The sequence below is a fragment of the Lipotes vexillifer genome, unplaced genomic scaffold (assembly GCF_000442215.2).
Source record: "Lipotes vexillifer unplaced genomic scaffold, Lipotes_vexillifer_v1.1 scaffold107, whole genome shotgun sequence".
NCBI classification, from domain to species: domain Eukaryota; kingdom Metazoa; phylum Chordata; class Mammalia; order Artiodactyla; family Lipotidae; genus Lipotes; species Lipotes vexillifer.
Genome location: NW_006777108.1, coordinates 521,028 through 533,609, shown reverse-complemented (window position 1 = coordinate 533,609; position 12,582 = coordinate 521,028). Strand labels below are relative to the sequence as shown.

The 12,582-nt window shown below is 42.3% G+C and overlaps 1 protein-coding gene across 1 annotated transcript in view; it reads right to left on the bottom strand.

Moving 5' to 3' along the window:
- The window catches only part of COL28A1 (collagen type XXVIII alpha 1 chain), a 161,550-nt gene that overhangs the window by 6,356 nt on the left and 142,612 nt on the right, over nucleotides 1-12,582 (bottom strand). The window contains 3 exon segments of the mRNA XM_007450791.1: nucleotides 10,504-10,507; nucleotides 11,501-11,596; nucleotides 11,598-11,652. Coding sequence (XP_007450853.1) covers nucleotides 10,504-10,507; nucleotides 11,501-11,596; nucleotides 11,598-11,652 — 155 coding nt within the window.

The window sequence follows — 12,582 nt, the reverse complement described above, 5'->3', positions numbered from 1 at the left end:
ATTCCTGAATACCTAGGTTATGGATTTTCTGACCACCTCGTGGTCACACACATTTTTCCCACGGCCAGGCACAAATGCTTTTGTGCTGGGCCTTTCAGAGAGATCTACCTGCAGGGTACAAAAGATGTGAGTTTAGGAGGAGTTCATCTTCATCCTTTTCTTAGTTGTATGAAGAGGGAAAATAACCACTAATTTCTTTGACCTTTTTTTTTTAGTGGCCTTTTCCTCTCTGTTTTCTAAAACTAGAGAACTTAACAATATATTCCAAAATATCTACCATGAACTCCACCAATGTTGAGATCGGGAATTGAAGTGACAGAGGACAATAATACTGTTAAAATAAAAACAATAGCAATCACTTCTCATCTCATCCTATTATCTGGACCCCAGCAAATGTCAAATGCTGCAGGATGCTTAGCTTCTAAGAAGTTCTGAGAAACGTATGCTAGCTAAGGGATAAAGGATTATAATTTCAAAAGCAAGTTTTCTGAACTAAGATTTCCAAGTTTCATCTAAATTTATGATATGTAATGAAACAAGGAAGAAAATGTGTTTTGCTTAAAAACTTTTAAAAAAGTCACATCAGTTATTCTTGACTACAGTTGCCAGGAGCTAGGACAATCCTTTATGGGTCCAATTAAGTTCTTTTTCTTTTTCCTTGGACCCCAGCTACATGAGGCTGAATCAGTAATTCATTTCAGTCCTAGCACAGTGTGGTCATTTATCCTCGCAAGGTCCTCTCTTGTTTGTTTGCTTTTGCTTATTTATTTAAATAGGCAAATCTGTGAACTAGGTAAAGTCATTTTTGATGCTTCCTCACCTGTGGTTCCTGTCTTTTTTTTTTTTTTTTTTTTTTTGGTTCCGGGAGCCTCTCACTGCTGTGGCCCCTCCCACTGCGGAGCACAGGCTCCGGATGTGCAGGCTCAGCGGCCATGGCTCACAGGCCCAGCCGCTCCGCGGCATTTGGGATCTTCCCGGACCAGGGCACGAACCCGCATCACCTGCATCGGCAGGTGGACTCTCAACCACTGTGCCACCAGGGAAGCCCCACTGTCATCTTATGACCAAAGCCAGCTGTCATCATTAGCTGCTCTCTGCCATCTAAACTGTTCCACTGCTTTTGATTCTGTACCTCCCCCCACACACACACAATGCGGAAGAGCTAGCTAACTCTATTACTCATGTATGTATATTTTTACAATAATTAAATGATTATCAGAGCAAGTATTTCCATTGGGACTGGTCTGGTTATCAGCCTATATAAAGGGCACTCAATTCAAATACAGTAGTGATGTTTCACTAACCCCAAACACATCTTTTGGTACAAATGGAGGTAGAACTGTGGGTCAGTTGGCATTCCTCTTTCTTTCAGAATGATCCTGTATATGCAGATGACGATTTGAATGTGAATTTTGTTATATTCATAGAACTACAGAATTTTAAGTTTAGAGGAAACATTTATCAGTACTTCATTTTCTATGGAGGAATCTGAAGCTCCAAATAATTAATAATCAATCATCTAAAGCTTCCCCCAAATTGTTGGTAAGTTAGTGGCAAAATTAGAAATGCCCTTTTCAGGAAAGAAATACTGTTTTGTTCTGTTTTTTTTGCTTGTTCATATTTCATTTTAAGCAAAAAATAAGTTAAAAGAAAAGCTTGACTGAGGAGTAGCTTATCAAACATAAAAAAGACAACAGACATTATGGCTACACTTGAGATATACTGTCAGGTGAGAATGTTCCTTTGAAGAACTTCACTGGGCAGCATGGTTCTCTTAAAGGAATTAACTCAGCCTCTAAATAACCATCTTGTTCAAGTCTTAAGGTCTCATAAGTCATTCTTTACCTCTTGTAAGTTTAGGAGCGTATGTTTTCTTTCGCAATCACGTCATTATTTGGGAATTCTTTTTAAAAAATAAATTTATTTATTTATTTTTGGCTCTGTTGGGTCTTTGTTGCTGCGCGCAGGCTTTCTCTAGTTGCGGCGAGCAGGGGCTGCTCTTCGTTGCAGTGCACGGGCTTCTCATTGCGGTGGCTTCTCTTGCTGTGGAGCATGGGCTCTAGGCACATGGGCTTCAGTAGTTGTGGCACACAGGCTCAGTAGTTGTGGCTCACGGGCTCTAGAGCGCAGGCTCAGTAGTTGTGGTGCACAGGCTTAATTGCTCTGTGGCATGTGGGATCTTCCCGGACCAGGGCTCAAACCATTGTCCCCTGCATTGGTAGGTAGATTCTTAACCACTGCGCCACCAGGGAAGCCCTATTTGGGAATTTTGACTACTAGAACATTACACCTCAGGTTCTAGAACAAGTGAAATATTTTTTTTTCATAAATGAGAATAATTTTATATTTTGGCTCCATGAGATTTCAGTTTATTTAAGCAAATACATAACTATATTATGTATAGTTTACATAATACACATTTATGTTATATATTATAGTTTGCGATTTTTATAATTTTCTTATTACAAAAGCAAACATGTTCATTGAAGGGAATTTACAAAATCTGGACAAGCAAGGAAGAAACTAGAAATCACAAGTGATTCCACTTCCCAGAAATAATTGTTGTTGATACTCAGGTGGTTTTTTCCCCAGTCTTTTTTCTATATGCATATATATATATATATATATTTTTTAATTAATTAATTAATTATTATTATTATTTTTTTTTGCGGTACTCAGGCCTCTCACTGTTGTGGCCTCTCCCATTGCAGAGCACAGGCTCCAGACGCGCAGGCTCAGCGGCTATGGCTCATGGGCCCAGCCGCTCCGCAGCATATGGGATCTTCCTGGACCGGGGCACGAACCCGTGTCCCCTGCATCGGCAGGCAGACCCTCAACCACTGTGCCACCATGGAAGCCCTCCTCTAGGCTTTATTATTTTATTTTATTGATTGATTTTTTTGGCCATGCCACACGTCATGCGGAATCTTAGTTCCCAGACCAGCGATCAAACCCGCGCCCCCTGAAGTGGAAACAGCGAGCAGTCCTAACCACTGGACTCCTGGAGAATTCTCTCCTCTAGGCTTTAATATCATCATTTTAAAGTAGGAAAAGATTAGCCCCTAATATACCTTCCAACTCTGACAGTGGGATATAAGCCGCCCCAAACTTTACTGGCAGAATACACAGAGAATTCATGATAGTGGCTGCTTCTGGAGAGAGGAGGAGGAGAGAGACTCTGAATGAGAACAGCAAGGACTCTAAGTTTGTCTGAAGTAACAGTGATGAACAGAGGGAAACACCAGTTATGTCTGGGTGGTAGGCACTCCAGTGTTTGCTATGTGCATTCTGTGTTATTTTATTTTATTTTTTTATAAATCTTAAACCTAAACGCAACAGGCTGCCTATCAGCTCTGCACACTTCTGCTCCCCCACACTGGCCTGCCTTGCAGGAGATGAATGGCCCCAGCTCCGAGCAGGGCTCACACAGTAAAACACAGCAGAGGAGCCGGGCACATGAGGGGCCGACACCTGGAGGCCGGGCTGTTCCGTGCAGCTGGACAGGCAGATGTGTTATGCTCAGTCCTTTCTAGCCTTTTGAGCAGATCTTTAAGGGGAGAAAACAGATTTCAAGCAGCATCCAAGAACGTGAGTGTATGACCCAAAGGAGGATAACTGAATAGGTGCCACACAGTTCTAGAAGGTCCTTTGGTTTCTGATTTCCGAACATTTTCCTCATAACTCATTACCCAGAACCTTGCATATATTGCAGACAAGCTTTTTAAACTTGAGCTCCCGTCTTCCCTGGATGAGTGCTGATGATCATGAGTATTAGCCCGTGTGCTCAGACTTAGCTTTTCCCAGCAGTGCAGGGCCACGTTTCTCCCAGTCAGCTGTGGGGATTCTGCTCCTGTCAGCTGGGGCACTGCCAGGGCCTTCAAGGTGCCTGGCTTCGCAGGTTCTGACCTTGATTGAGGCTTCCTGGGAAATAACATTTCTTTGCCAGGTCTCTCGGCACGCAAGCACTTAAACTGAATGCTCTCCATTTGCATTTAAGGTTGCTGAGGGCTGTGAGGAACACCTTGAGTTTGGGCTGCACCCCCCCCCCCATCGCCTGCAGCTTTCCTAGAGGGAAACTGCAGGATTTTATTCTGTCTAAACCCTCTCATACATTAGCATAATGTCCTCCATTCTGGCATTGCCCAGTAAAGGTTTTTGACCATTCTAATCACATACTTTTACAAAAGGAAGAATATTCTGGTAATAATCCCTTATTTTACAAATGAGGAAATGGAAATCTTAAGAAACAGGTGATTCACCCAATGCCAGGCAGCTGTCAGATCTCACTTCTAAGATGTCATTCACTGTGAAATACACTATAAATTTTAAGTCTAAAAAAAGACCACAGCACACAAAGCAGATGCATACCAATCTCTGAAATAATAAAGTAGGAAAAGTATAAATTCTGGAGACAAGGAAATAAAGGATTTAGCTTCAGCATTGAGACTACAAGCCAAGTTTCCTGACTTCCAGATCTGGGATATTCTTTCTAGATCAGTTTGCAAAATGTTTTTTTTTCTTCTCCCTAAGAGAGGAACATCTTACATTTTAAGGCTAATAAGTCTATGATTAGCAATATATGAGGCTTCCACAGACACATCACCTGGCAGTACTAATAATTCATTGTTATGTAGTTTATCAAGAAGAATTTGAGGTTTTTTGACTACCACAATGAGAAAGTATTAATTTTACTTTATAAACAAATAAATTATTGTATTGACCAATATAACTATATCTGTGTATGTGGCTTAGTCAAGGCCACTTACAAATAATTAGGTCTGATTTCAGGAAATCAACTTAATTTTCATGTCAGTGGAGAAAATAAACTAGTATTAGGCTTAGTCCCAAGTCTTTTGAAAGTTAAAAAAAAAAGTCCCTGTATTTTGAAAGTATTGATTATGGACTTTGAATAGGCTATTTCATTCAATAGTGAGTATAATATGATTGAGCAACCTATAAAATTTTACTTGAATATGACATAAGGAGAAAATATAGATGTACTCAACTATTTGTGTCTTTTTCCTAATCTGTCATGGATACTCAGTACCAAGTTAAAATATAGGCCATGGTACTAAAGACAGGTTTTTAAGAAAATTCAGCCAAAATGGAATCATATATATGATAAATAATTCAATGATTTTTTTTTTTTTTAAAGAAGATGTTGGGGGTAGGAGTTTAGTAATTTATTTATTTATTTTTGCTGTGTTGGGTCTTCGTTTCTGCGTGAGGGCTTTCTCTAGTTGTGCCAAGCCGGGGACACTCTTCATCGCGGTGTGCGGGCCTCTCACTATCGCGGCCTCTCTTGTTGCGGAGCACAGGCTCCAGACGCGCAGGCTCAGTAGTTGTGGCTCACAGGCCTAGTTGCTCCGCGGCATGTGGGATCCTCCCAGACCAGGGCTCGAACCCGTGTCCCCTGCATTAGCAGGCAGATTCTCAACCACTGCGCCACCAGGGAAGCCCTCAATGATGTTATTTTTAAAAGAGCAAAACAATAAAATGACACTATCAGCAAATAATGGATAAGCTAAAGAGGATATAGAAAAGAGAGATGGGTTAAGAGTTTTGAGACCATATTATTAAATACTGATAAGAAATGATGAGGCCCTGATCTAAAGCAGTAGAGGTATTGATGAGGAGAAAGGAATTGAGAGCATAGATCGAGGGATGATAAGAACAGACCAAAGACCATAGTACCAACAAGTGGGGACGATACCGTGAGAACAGAGCTATGGGTGTATCCCAGGTTTCTTGCCAGGTACCCGGCTGGTTGGAGGGACCATACCCCTAGAAGGAAATCTGGAGGAGCAGCACGGTGAACGTATTCCATGTTGAATGCCTGCAGGGCACCCAGAAGAAGATGTGCACAGACAATCAAAATGTGAATCTGGGACCCAGGAGAAAGGTCTGGATTGGGGAGGCAGATTTGAGAGTCGGCACATGTGGCTTTGGAACTCAGAAAGAGAATATGGAACAAGAAGAGAAGCAGGCTAAGGACAAATCTCAGAAAAATTGAGTTTAATATTAAGGGGTAATCAGAGAAAGAAAAAACCCAAAAGCAATTGAGAAAGAATGCTCAGAAGAGGGACAAGGAGAGAGAGGACTTTTGCAAAATCAGAAATAAGCAGTGGCATGGTGATGCATGCAAAAGAAAGATTAGGTAAGAATATGGCAATAAAGATTTGGCAGTTAAAGGGTTGTTGGTGACTTTTCCAGCTGAGCTTCAGGGGCATATTGGAGGCAGCAGCCTGACTTCAGAGGGTTTCCCAGGGGAACAGAAGTGAGGAAACAGAGCCACAGGGAGAGGGAGAGAAGGAGAGTGAGGGTGCATGTGTGGTTGTGAGGGGCAGAGACAGCAGAGACTGGCCTGTGGAATAACTTTATTATATAAACATAGTGATAGGACAGTAGCAAAAGGGACATGTGAACTAAGAGAGGGTTTGGGAATTTTTGAGATGGGAGAGGCTGAAGCCTATTTCCTGACTCTACGGAAAGAGTCAGAAGTGTCGGCAGGAAAGGGTACCACAGGGAAGGAAGATCCTGGTCTTGGAAGAGGCAGAAGGGAATGGCCTCAGAACACAGTAGGGGACAAGCAGGTGTCACATCAGAGTTGAGGACAGAGCCCATGGTCAGGTCTGAGGATGAAGGGACACATCCAATTCCATTATCAAGGCAGAACCGGCCTAAGGCTCCGGTTCTCGAAGAAATTGCCAGTGGAACCCTGGTTTCAGAAGTGGCCCTCTTTAGGTGGATCTTGAGATGGAGTAAGAACACAGAAGGGTTGTGGGGCATTGAGAGTAAGAGATGGAAGAGATGGAAAAACTGAAAATGGAGATGGAGATCTTTGAGCAGCTTGTGTGATAATGAAAGCAGGGGAGAAATGCGGCCAGTGGAATGGGGGCTAGGGATAGGGTCTCACTAAAAGAGAGGATGGACAAGGAGAGAGCAGGACAGCCAGCAAAGTCAGCCTGCTGTGTTAGTTTTCTGTAATTTACATCTATACAGAACATCCATTTCTTCAATAGAAATGAGGAACCGGCATGCTCGGCTTAAGGCTGGCATTGGACTATACATCAGGACCATATTAAATAGAAGGAGGGCACTCTGAGTTCCCCCTTGGCCTCCACCATGCCTCTCCACCTCATGCAGGAGCTACTCAGAGGGACTCTTGCCACACCAGCTTGGCTGTCACCTTCACCGTGGAATCACTCCTCATAGGAATCCCACAGCCTCCTTTCTACAGAGAGAAAAAAATCTCTGCTGCCAGTTATCTAATTTGCAATCTGGGGACAATTTTTCGTAATACAAAAAAGGACCTTTATGGAAAGGGTAGACAGGGCTTCTTTCCTTTCTGCTCTTTCAAAGGGGAAAGAAATCTGCAATACTGTTACAAGAAACTGACTTCAGTGAATAAATACTCTTTGCATTGACATTAATTATGAATACATTTAGAATGACAAAAAGTGACTTCATATATGAAATCCATATACTTATTTGCCTAATGGGCCATTACTGGATGTAGCCACTTGGTCTGATTAAATGATGTTTACTTGATTTAATTGCCCTCTTCCCATTTATATCTGGGAAATCTTTCCCCAACTGGCCACACCCAGAAAGAATAAAGGAACATCAAGTACCAACATTGTTAGTCCCATAAAAGATAAGGATTTTTTTATGTATACAATCTTGTTAATGATGGTGTAGTTGATGCCTTTCACCGAAGGAAATCTTCAGATTTCTTTTTCTAACAGTTGGTATAGCCTTGGTTTGGGCCATAAGTATTTATTGAGCATCTACTGTGTGCAAGACGAAGCACAGTTTTAGGTCCTGAGAGACACAAAGTTTAATTAGACACAGATATCCTCAAGGAATTTAAATCCATCAGGAAAGTTGAGGTACATACAAAAATAAGTATTAACAATGTTAAAATGTGATAAATTCCAGAAGAAAGTATAAACTATCCTGAGATTTCAGGAAAGAGGCAGAATAGAATGGATGTACACATTTAGCTTCTCAAGACTGGCCTGAAAAGGCAACAGAGCTGGGATTGCCAAAGCATTATGAATTTAGTGGAACCTGGGAAATCCTTCTGCTTTCCACATTTCCCAATATATCTGTTTGTTGATGTGTAGTGTACATCATGTTCATTCCACAACTAGATAAAATAGTTCAAATGCAAGTCCTTCTTGACTTAAATCAACCCATTAGCTTAGATTTCTCACAAAAGTGTAATAACTGATATCAGATTTTCCCCTAAAAACAGATTTTGATAGAAAGGAGAGGAAGAAGGAATACAGAGCTAGGTGTCTTAAGGAGTCATAGAAGAGACAACAGAGAGGAAATAGAGACGCAAAAAGGGAAACAGGGCTTCTGAGATTATTTATTTGCAGTATTGCCTAGGGTAGGCTTGGGAACAATCTGAGGATTGAAAGGTTTTGACAGATTCATGTTACTTTAGGTGTTTCGATACTATAATTATACTTTTAGATAAAGGTGGGTGTGCATGCACAGATACATACATATGTTTTTGTATTTATGTGTGTGTATACATTATATATACATATGACCTAACTAAAATGTGAATATAAATGCATATATATTTGTTCAGGCTAAATATCTATTAGGATCGTTCATTTTTAAAAATTCACTCTTACTTCGGTGCTTGTGCAAAGAGAGACAGGGTGAGAAGGTGTAGAGACAAGAGGGACTTTCCAAGTTCAAGTTCATTACAAGCTTCCACCATCTCAGTCAGAAGGCCCCTAGGGAGATCCAACTGATACCCACCCTGTGACCATTGGTGTTACAAATCTGAACTATTTTGGATGTCCTCTTCTTATGCCCTCCCCTCCCCAGCTACTAGAATGCTTCCTCTGTCATAACCTGTTAACATCACTTTTCTCTCAGGGCATCTAACTTCCTACGTCATGACACCAGAGGCACAGGCTCTTGTCTCATTCTGTGCCGTTGCCTTGGATGTCCCTCAGCCACCTCCGCTTTGTTACAAAATAAGCCCATTATTTTCCTTCAAAGAACCCTACCCGGCCTCCTATATTTCTCCATCTCAGTGGATGGTGTTTCAGTTCACCCCATCTCCAAGATAGAGATACAACCGTCCTCCCCAAACCCTCTCCCTAACCTCCAATCCATTCAGTCACTAAATCCTGTTCAATCTACCCCAGAAATGGCTTTCCAGTCCATGTGTCCCTTTATTCCAATGGCCCCTGCCTTAGTTTAAGGCCTCATTATCTCTCACCTGGACCATTACTCCTCTTATCCCACCTCCAGTCTCCTCTCCCCACCTCCTTCTATTTATCTTTCATAGTGCAACCAAATGTGACCATACAACCCTTGCTTTTAAGACTCTCCTGCTTTCTCCTGGTTGCCTGGCCTATGGATGAAGTTCAAGCTCCTTAGCTTGACACATGAAGCCATTTACAATTAGTCCTCAAATTTTTTGTCCGGTTTTAACTCTCGTCCTTCTGCCAGATACACCTTCGGCTCCAGTTAGATTGAACTTGTCCTCATTTCTTAAAATGCCATTCCCTTTGGATTTCCCCTTTGCCCCCACATGTTCCCTTTTCTTGGAAATATGCTTCCCCCTACTCTTGCCTTGAAAAACACTTACTTAGTCTTAAAACTCAGCTCAACACCACCTCCTCTGTAAAGCCTTCCATTACTCTGCCCTGAACTTAACTGCACTGTCTTTGGAGCTTCATCCATAGCTCTGCTAAAGTTCTTAATACCTCTTGTACTTATCTGTTCACTGAGAGACCATGGACTTCTCCTGGGCAGGAACTGTGTCCTAAGAGCCACCCCTGAGCACTGCAGTAAATGATCAATACATGCCACTGGAATTCATTGATTATGAGGAGAACTCCGTTTAGGCACCACTTGCTGGATGAAACCTGAGTTGGCTCTTGTGTAGGAAGTTTTTAGAAAGGGACATGGGTTGACTAAGGGAAGAACAAAGGGGTAAGTCACACAAGCAGGAGGAGATGGACTGTGTACATTACTGTCTGTAATTTACTTTAAAATGCTCAGTAAAACCCAGAGTTGGCAAATCCCCATGGGCCAAATCTGAGTCTTCACCTGTTTGAGGAAATAAGTTTTATCCGCACACAGCCATGTTTATTCATTGAAGTACTGGCTATGGCTGCTTTTGCATTTCAAAGGCAGAGTTGAGTCATGGCAACAGAGATCAAATGGCCTGCAAAACCCAAAATCTTTACTATATGGCCCTTTACAGAAGGGGTTTGTTGACCCCCTGATATAGACCATGTGTTATAAATGCGTGTGTGAATTTCAGTCTACAATCCAGGGGCAGTCTGTTGCCCTAATTGGAATGTCCCATCTCGAAGTAGGTTTGTATTTAATCAAATAGAAATATATTAGAGACCTTTCTGTCCCTTTTTGAACATAATATAAAAATCTTGTGAGTCCTGTAATCTTGTCCCCGTAGGAATGGCATCCTAGGCCTGACTCCTGAATGGTTCTGCATCCACCTACTGATCTGGAGGTTTCTCAAGGCCTTAGTCCAACTATTACAGTTAGCTGAATCCTGATGCTTGAATACTGTTGCACTGGCTCAAAATGAATCTTTCATGTCTATGAAGACTTCATAAAAGGACAGCGCAGGGACTTCACTGAGCTTACAAAATAGGGACACTGCTGTGTGCCTGCTTGCTAGACGATGTCTATACATGTAGTGAACCTCAGTCCACAGCTGCTTTAGTTGTAACTTGGTGGGGAAGAGACTACAACACTCACTTACCAGTAACTATGAGAGGCTCTCCAGTTTTCACCTAAAAGAAACTAACAGTTGCTTGTGACCTGATGGGCTGAAGTCAGTTCCCAGAAGCTTGCTTGAAGGACGATCACATTTGTCTCAATACCTTCAGGAGGTAGTTCTCTCACGCACAGGTGACTGGGGAGCTCTGAAACGAAGCACCCACCTTGTGCGATATGCATGCATAGTTTCCCTCCCTGTCCCCGCTCTGGGCACAGGCGGGGGAAGCTCAGTGAACAAGAGCGTGGATTGGAAGGTGGGAGAGTGCAGGCTGAGCTTGTGTGCACTTGGAAGAAACTTGAGAGGGTGCAAAGTGGGGAGTGGATACACAGATGGATGAGGGAGAATTGTGACCCCATACAGAAAGATCTGCCAATGTGGCAAGTGGGTGATTCAAATGGTACAGTATTAATCTGTTCTAATGTACACGATTACTTTTGGTGGTGGCAGGGATGTAATATAAAAATATTATTTATAACATTTAATGAATATAAAATATGGAAATATTAAAAAATCTCATATTCAAGCTCATAAGCCCCAGAGCTATTTCAGAGCTAGAAATCTGGAGACAAAATCCTGCTATTTAGAGCCAAGGACCTGAAAACATCCATACCTCAGTTGATTCTTGACAGCGTGGGGCAAGATTGTCTTTGATGTAAAACAGACTGAATACACTATTTTAGGCTCACAAATTAAGCAAGACAGTTACTCTCGGACTCAGAAATTTCTTTCCGGGGTTCTGGAGCAGATTCAGTGAGTTCTTCCCCCGATATCCCAAATCCAGGTTGAAGCAGTGGTGAACCCAGAATATGAGAGGTAGGATTCAAAATCCTCACAACTTTTTTTAAACAATTTTTGCTTAAGGGTATCTATCTTTGAAAAGAGAAGTAGAAAATGGAACAGGAGGAGCAATGAAACATTACTCAAAATCTGTTTAAAGAGACCTTTTGGGGGCTTCCCTGGTGGCGCAGTGGTTGAGAGTCCGCCTGCCGATGCAGGGGACGCGGGTTCGTGCCCCGGTCCGGGAAGATCCCACATGCCGCGGAGAGGCTGGGCCTGTGAGCCGTGGCCGCTGAGCCTGCACGTCCGGAGCCTGTGCTCCACAATGGGAGAGGCCCCAACAGTGAGAGGCCCGCGCACCGCAAAAAAAAAAAAAGAGACCTTTTGCCCTCTCCTTAAAGTAAACAGACACTTCCCCATCACTTGAAGTCAACCACTAGAAGTTTTAATGCATTTTTACCTCATTTGTAAGAGGCCACCTAAAATAATTTAATTTAATAATATTCGATGGCCCAAATAGGCAAAAGAATGACTTAAATGCTTGTTATCCAAAGTGTCTGTCTGTTATCTGTGAACTACTCTGTGGAAGGGGCAAGTCTAACCCATAATAAGTTTAACAGGCAATTACCTCTGGTTTTGGGAATTGCAAAAAGCCAGCCAGTCCAAAAATATATCCCTCATTGCCTAGAACAAATTAGTAACTCCTTTGATTAAGATGATAAAGCTCTTCAATGATTAAAATATAACATGTCTCTGAAATGTGTAGTATTGCTGGCCGTTCTAACAAATTAACAGCCCAGTGAGATTGAATAGACCAGTCGCCCAATAGGGTGTTAAGGAAATGGGACCCCAGGTTAGAAAGGTCTGGAGAAAGAGGGAAAGTGGGAAGGTTCTGAGCGTGGTCTGCTCTCCTTAGGGCCAGACGTGCTGGTACCTGGGGTAGGCTGGGAACAGCATGAGGCCGTGTCGGGCCCTGCTCCCAGATGAGTGGAGAAGGAAGGATGGGGTCAAACTGAGGC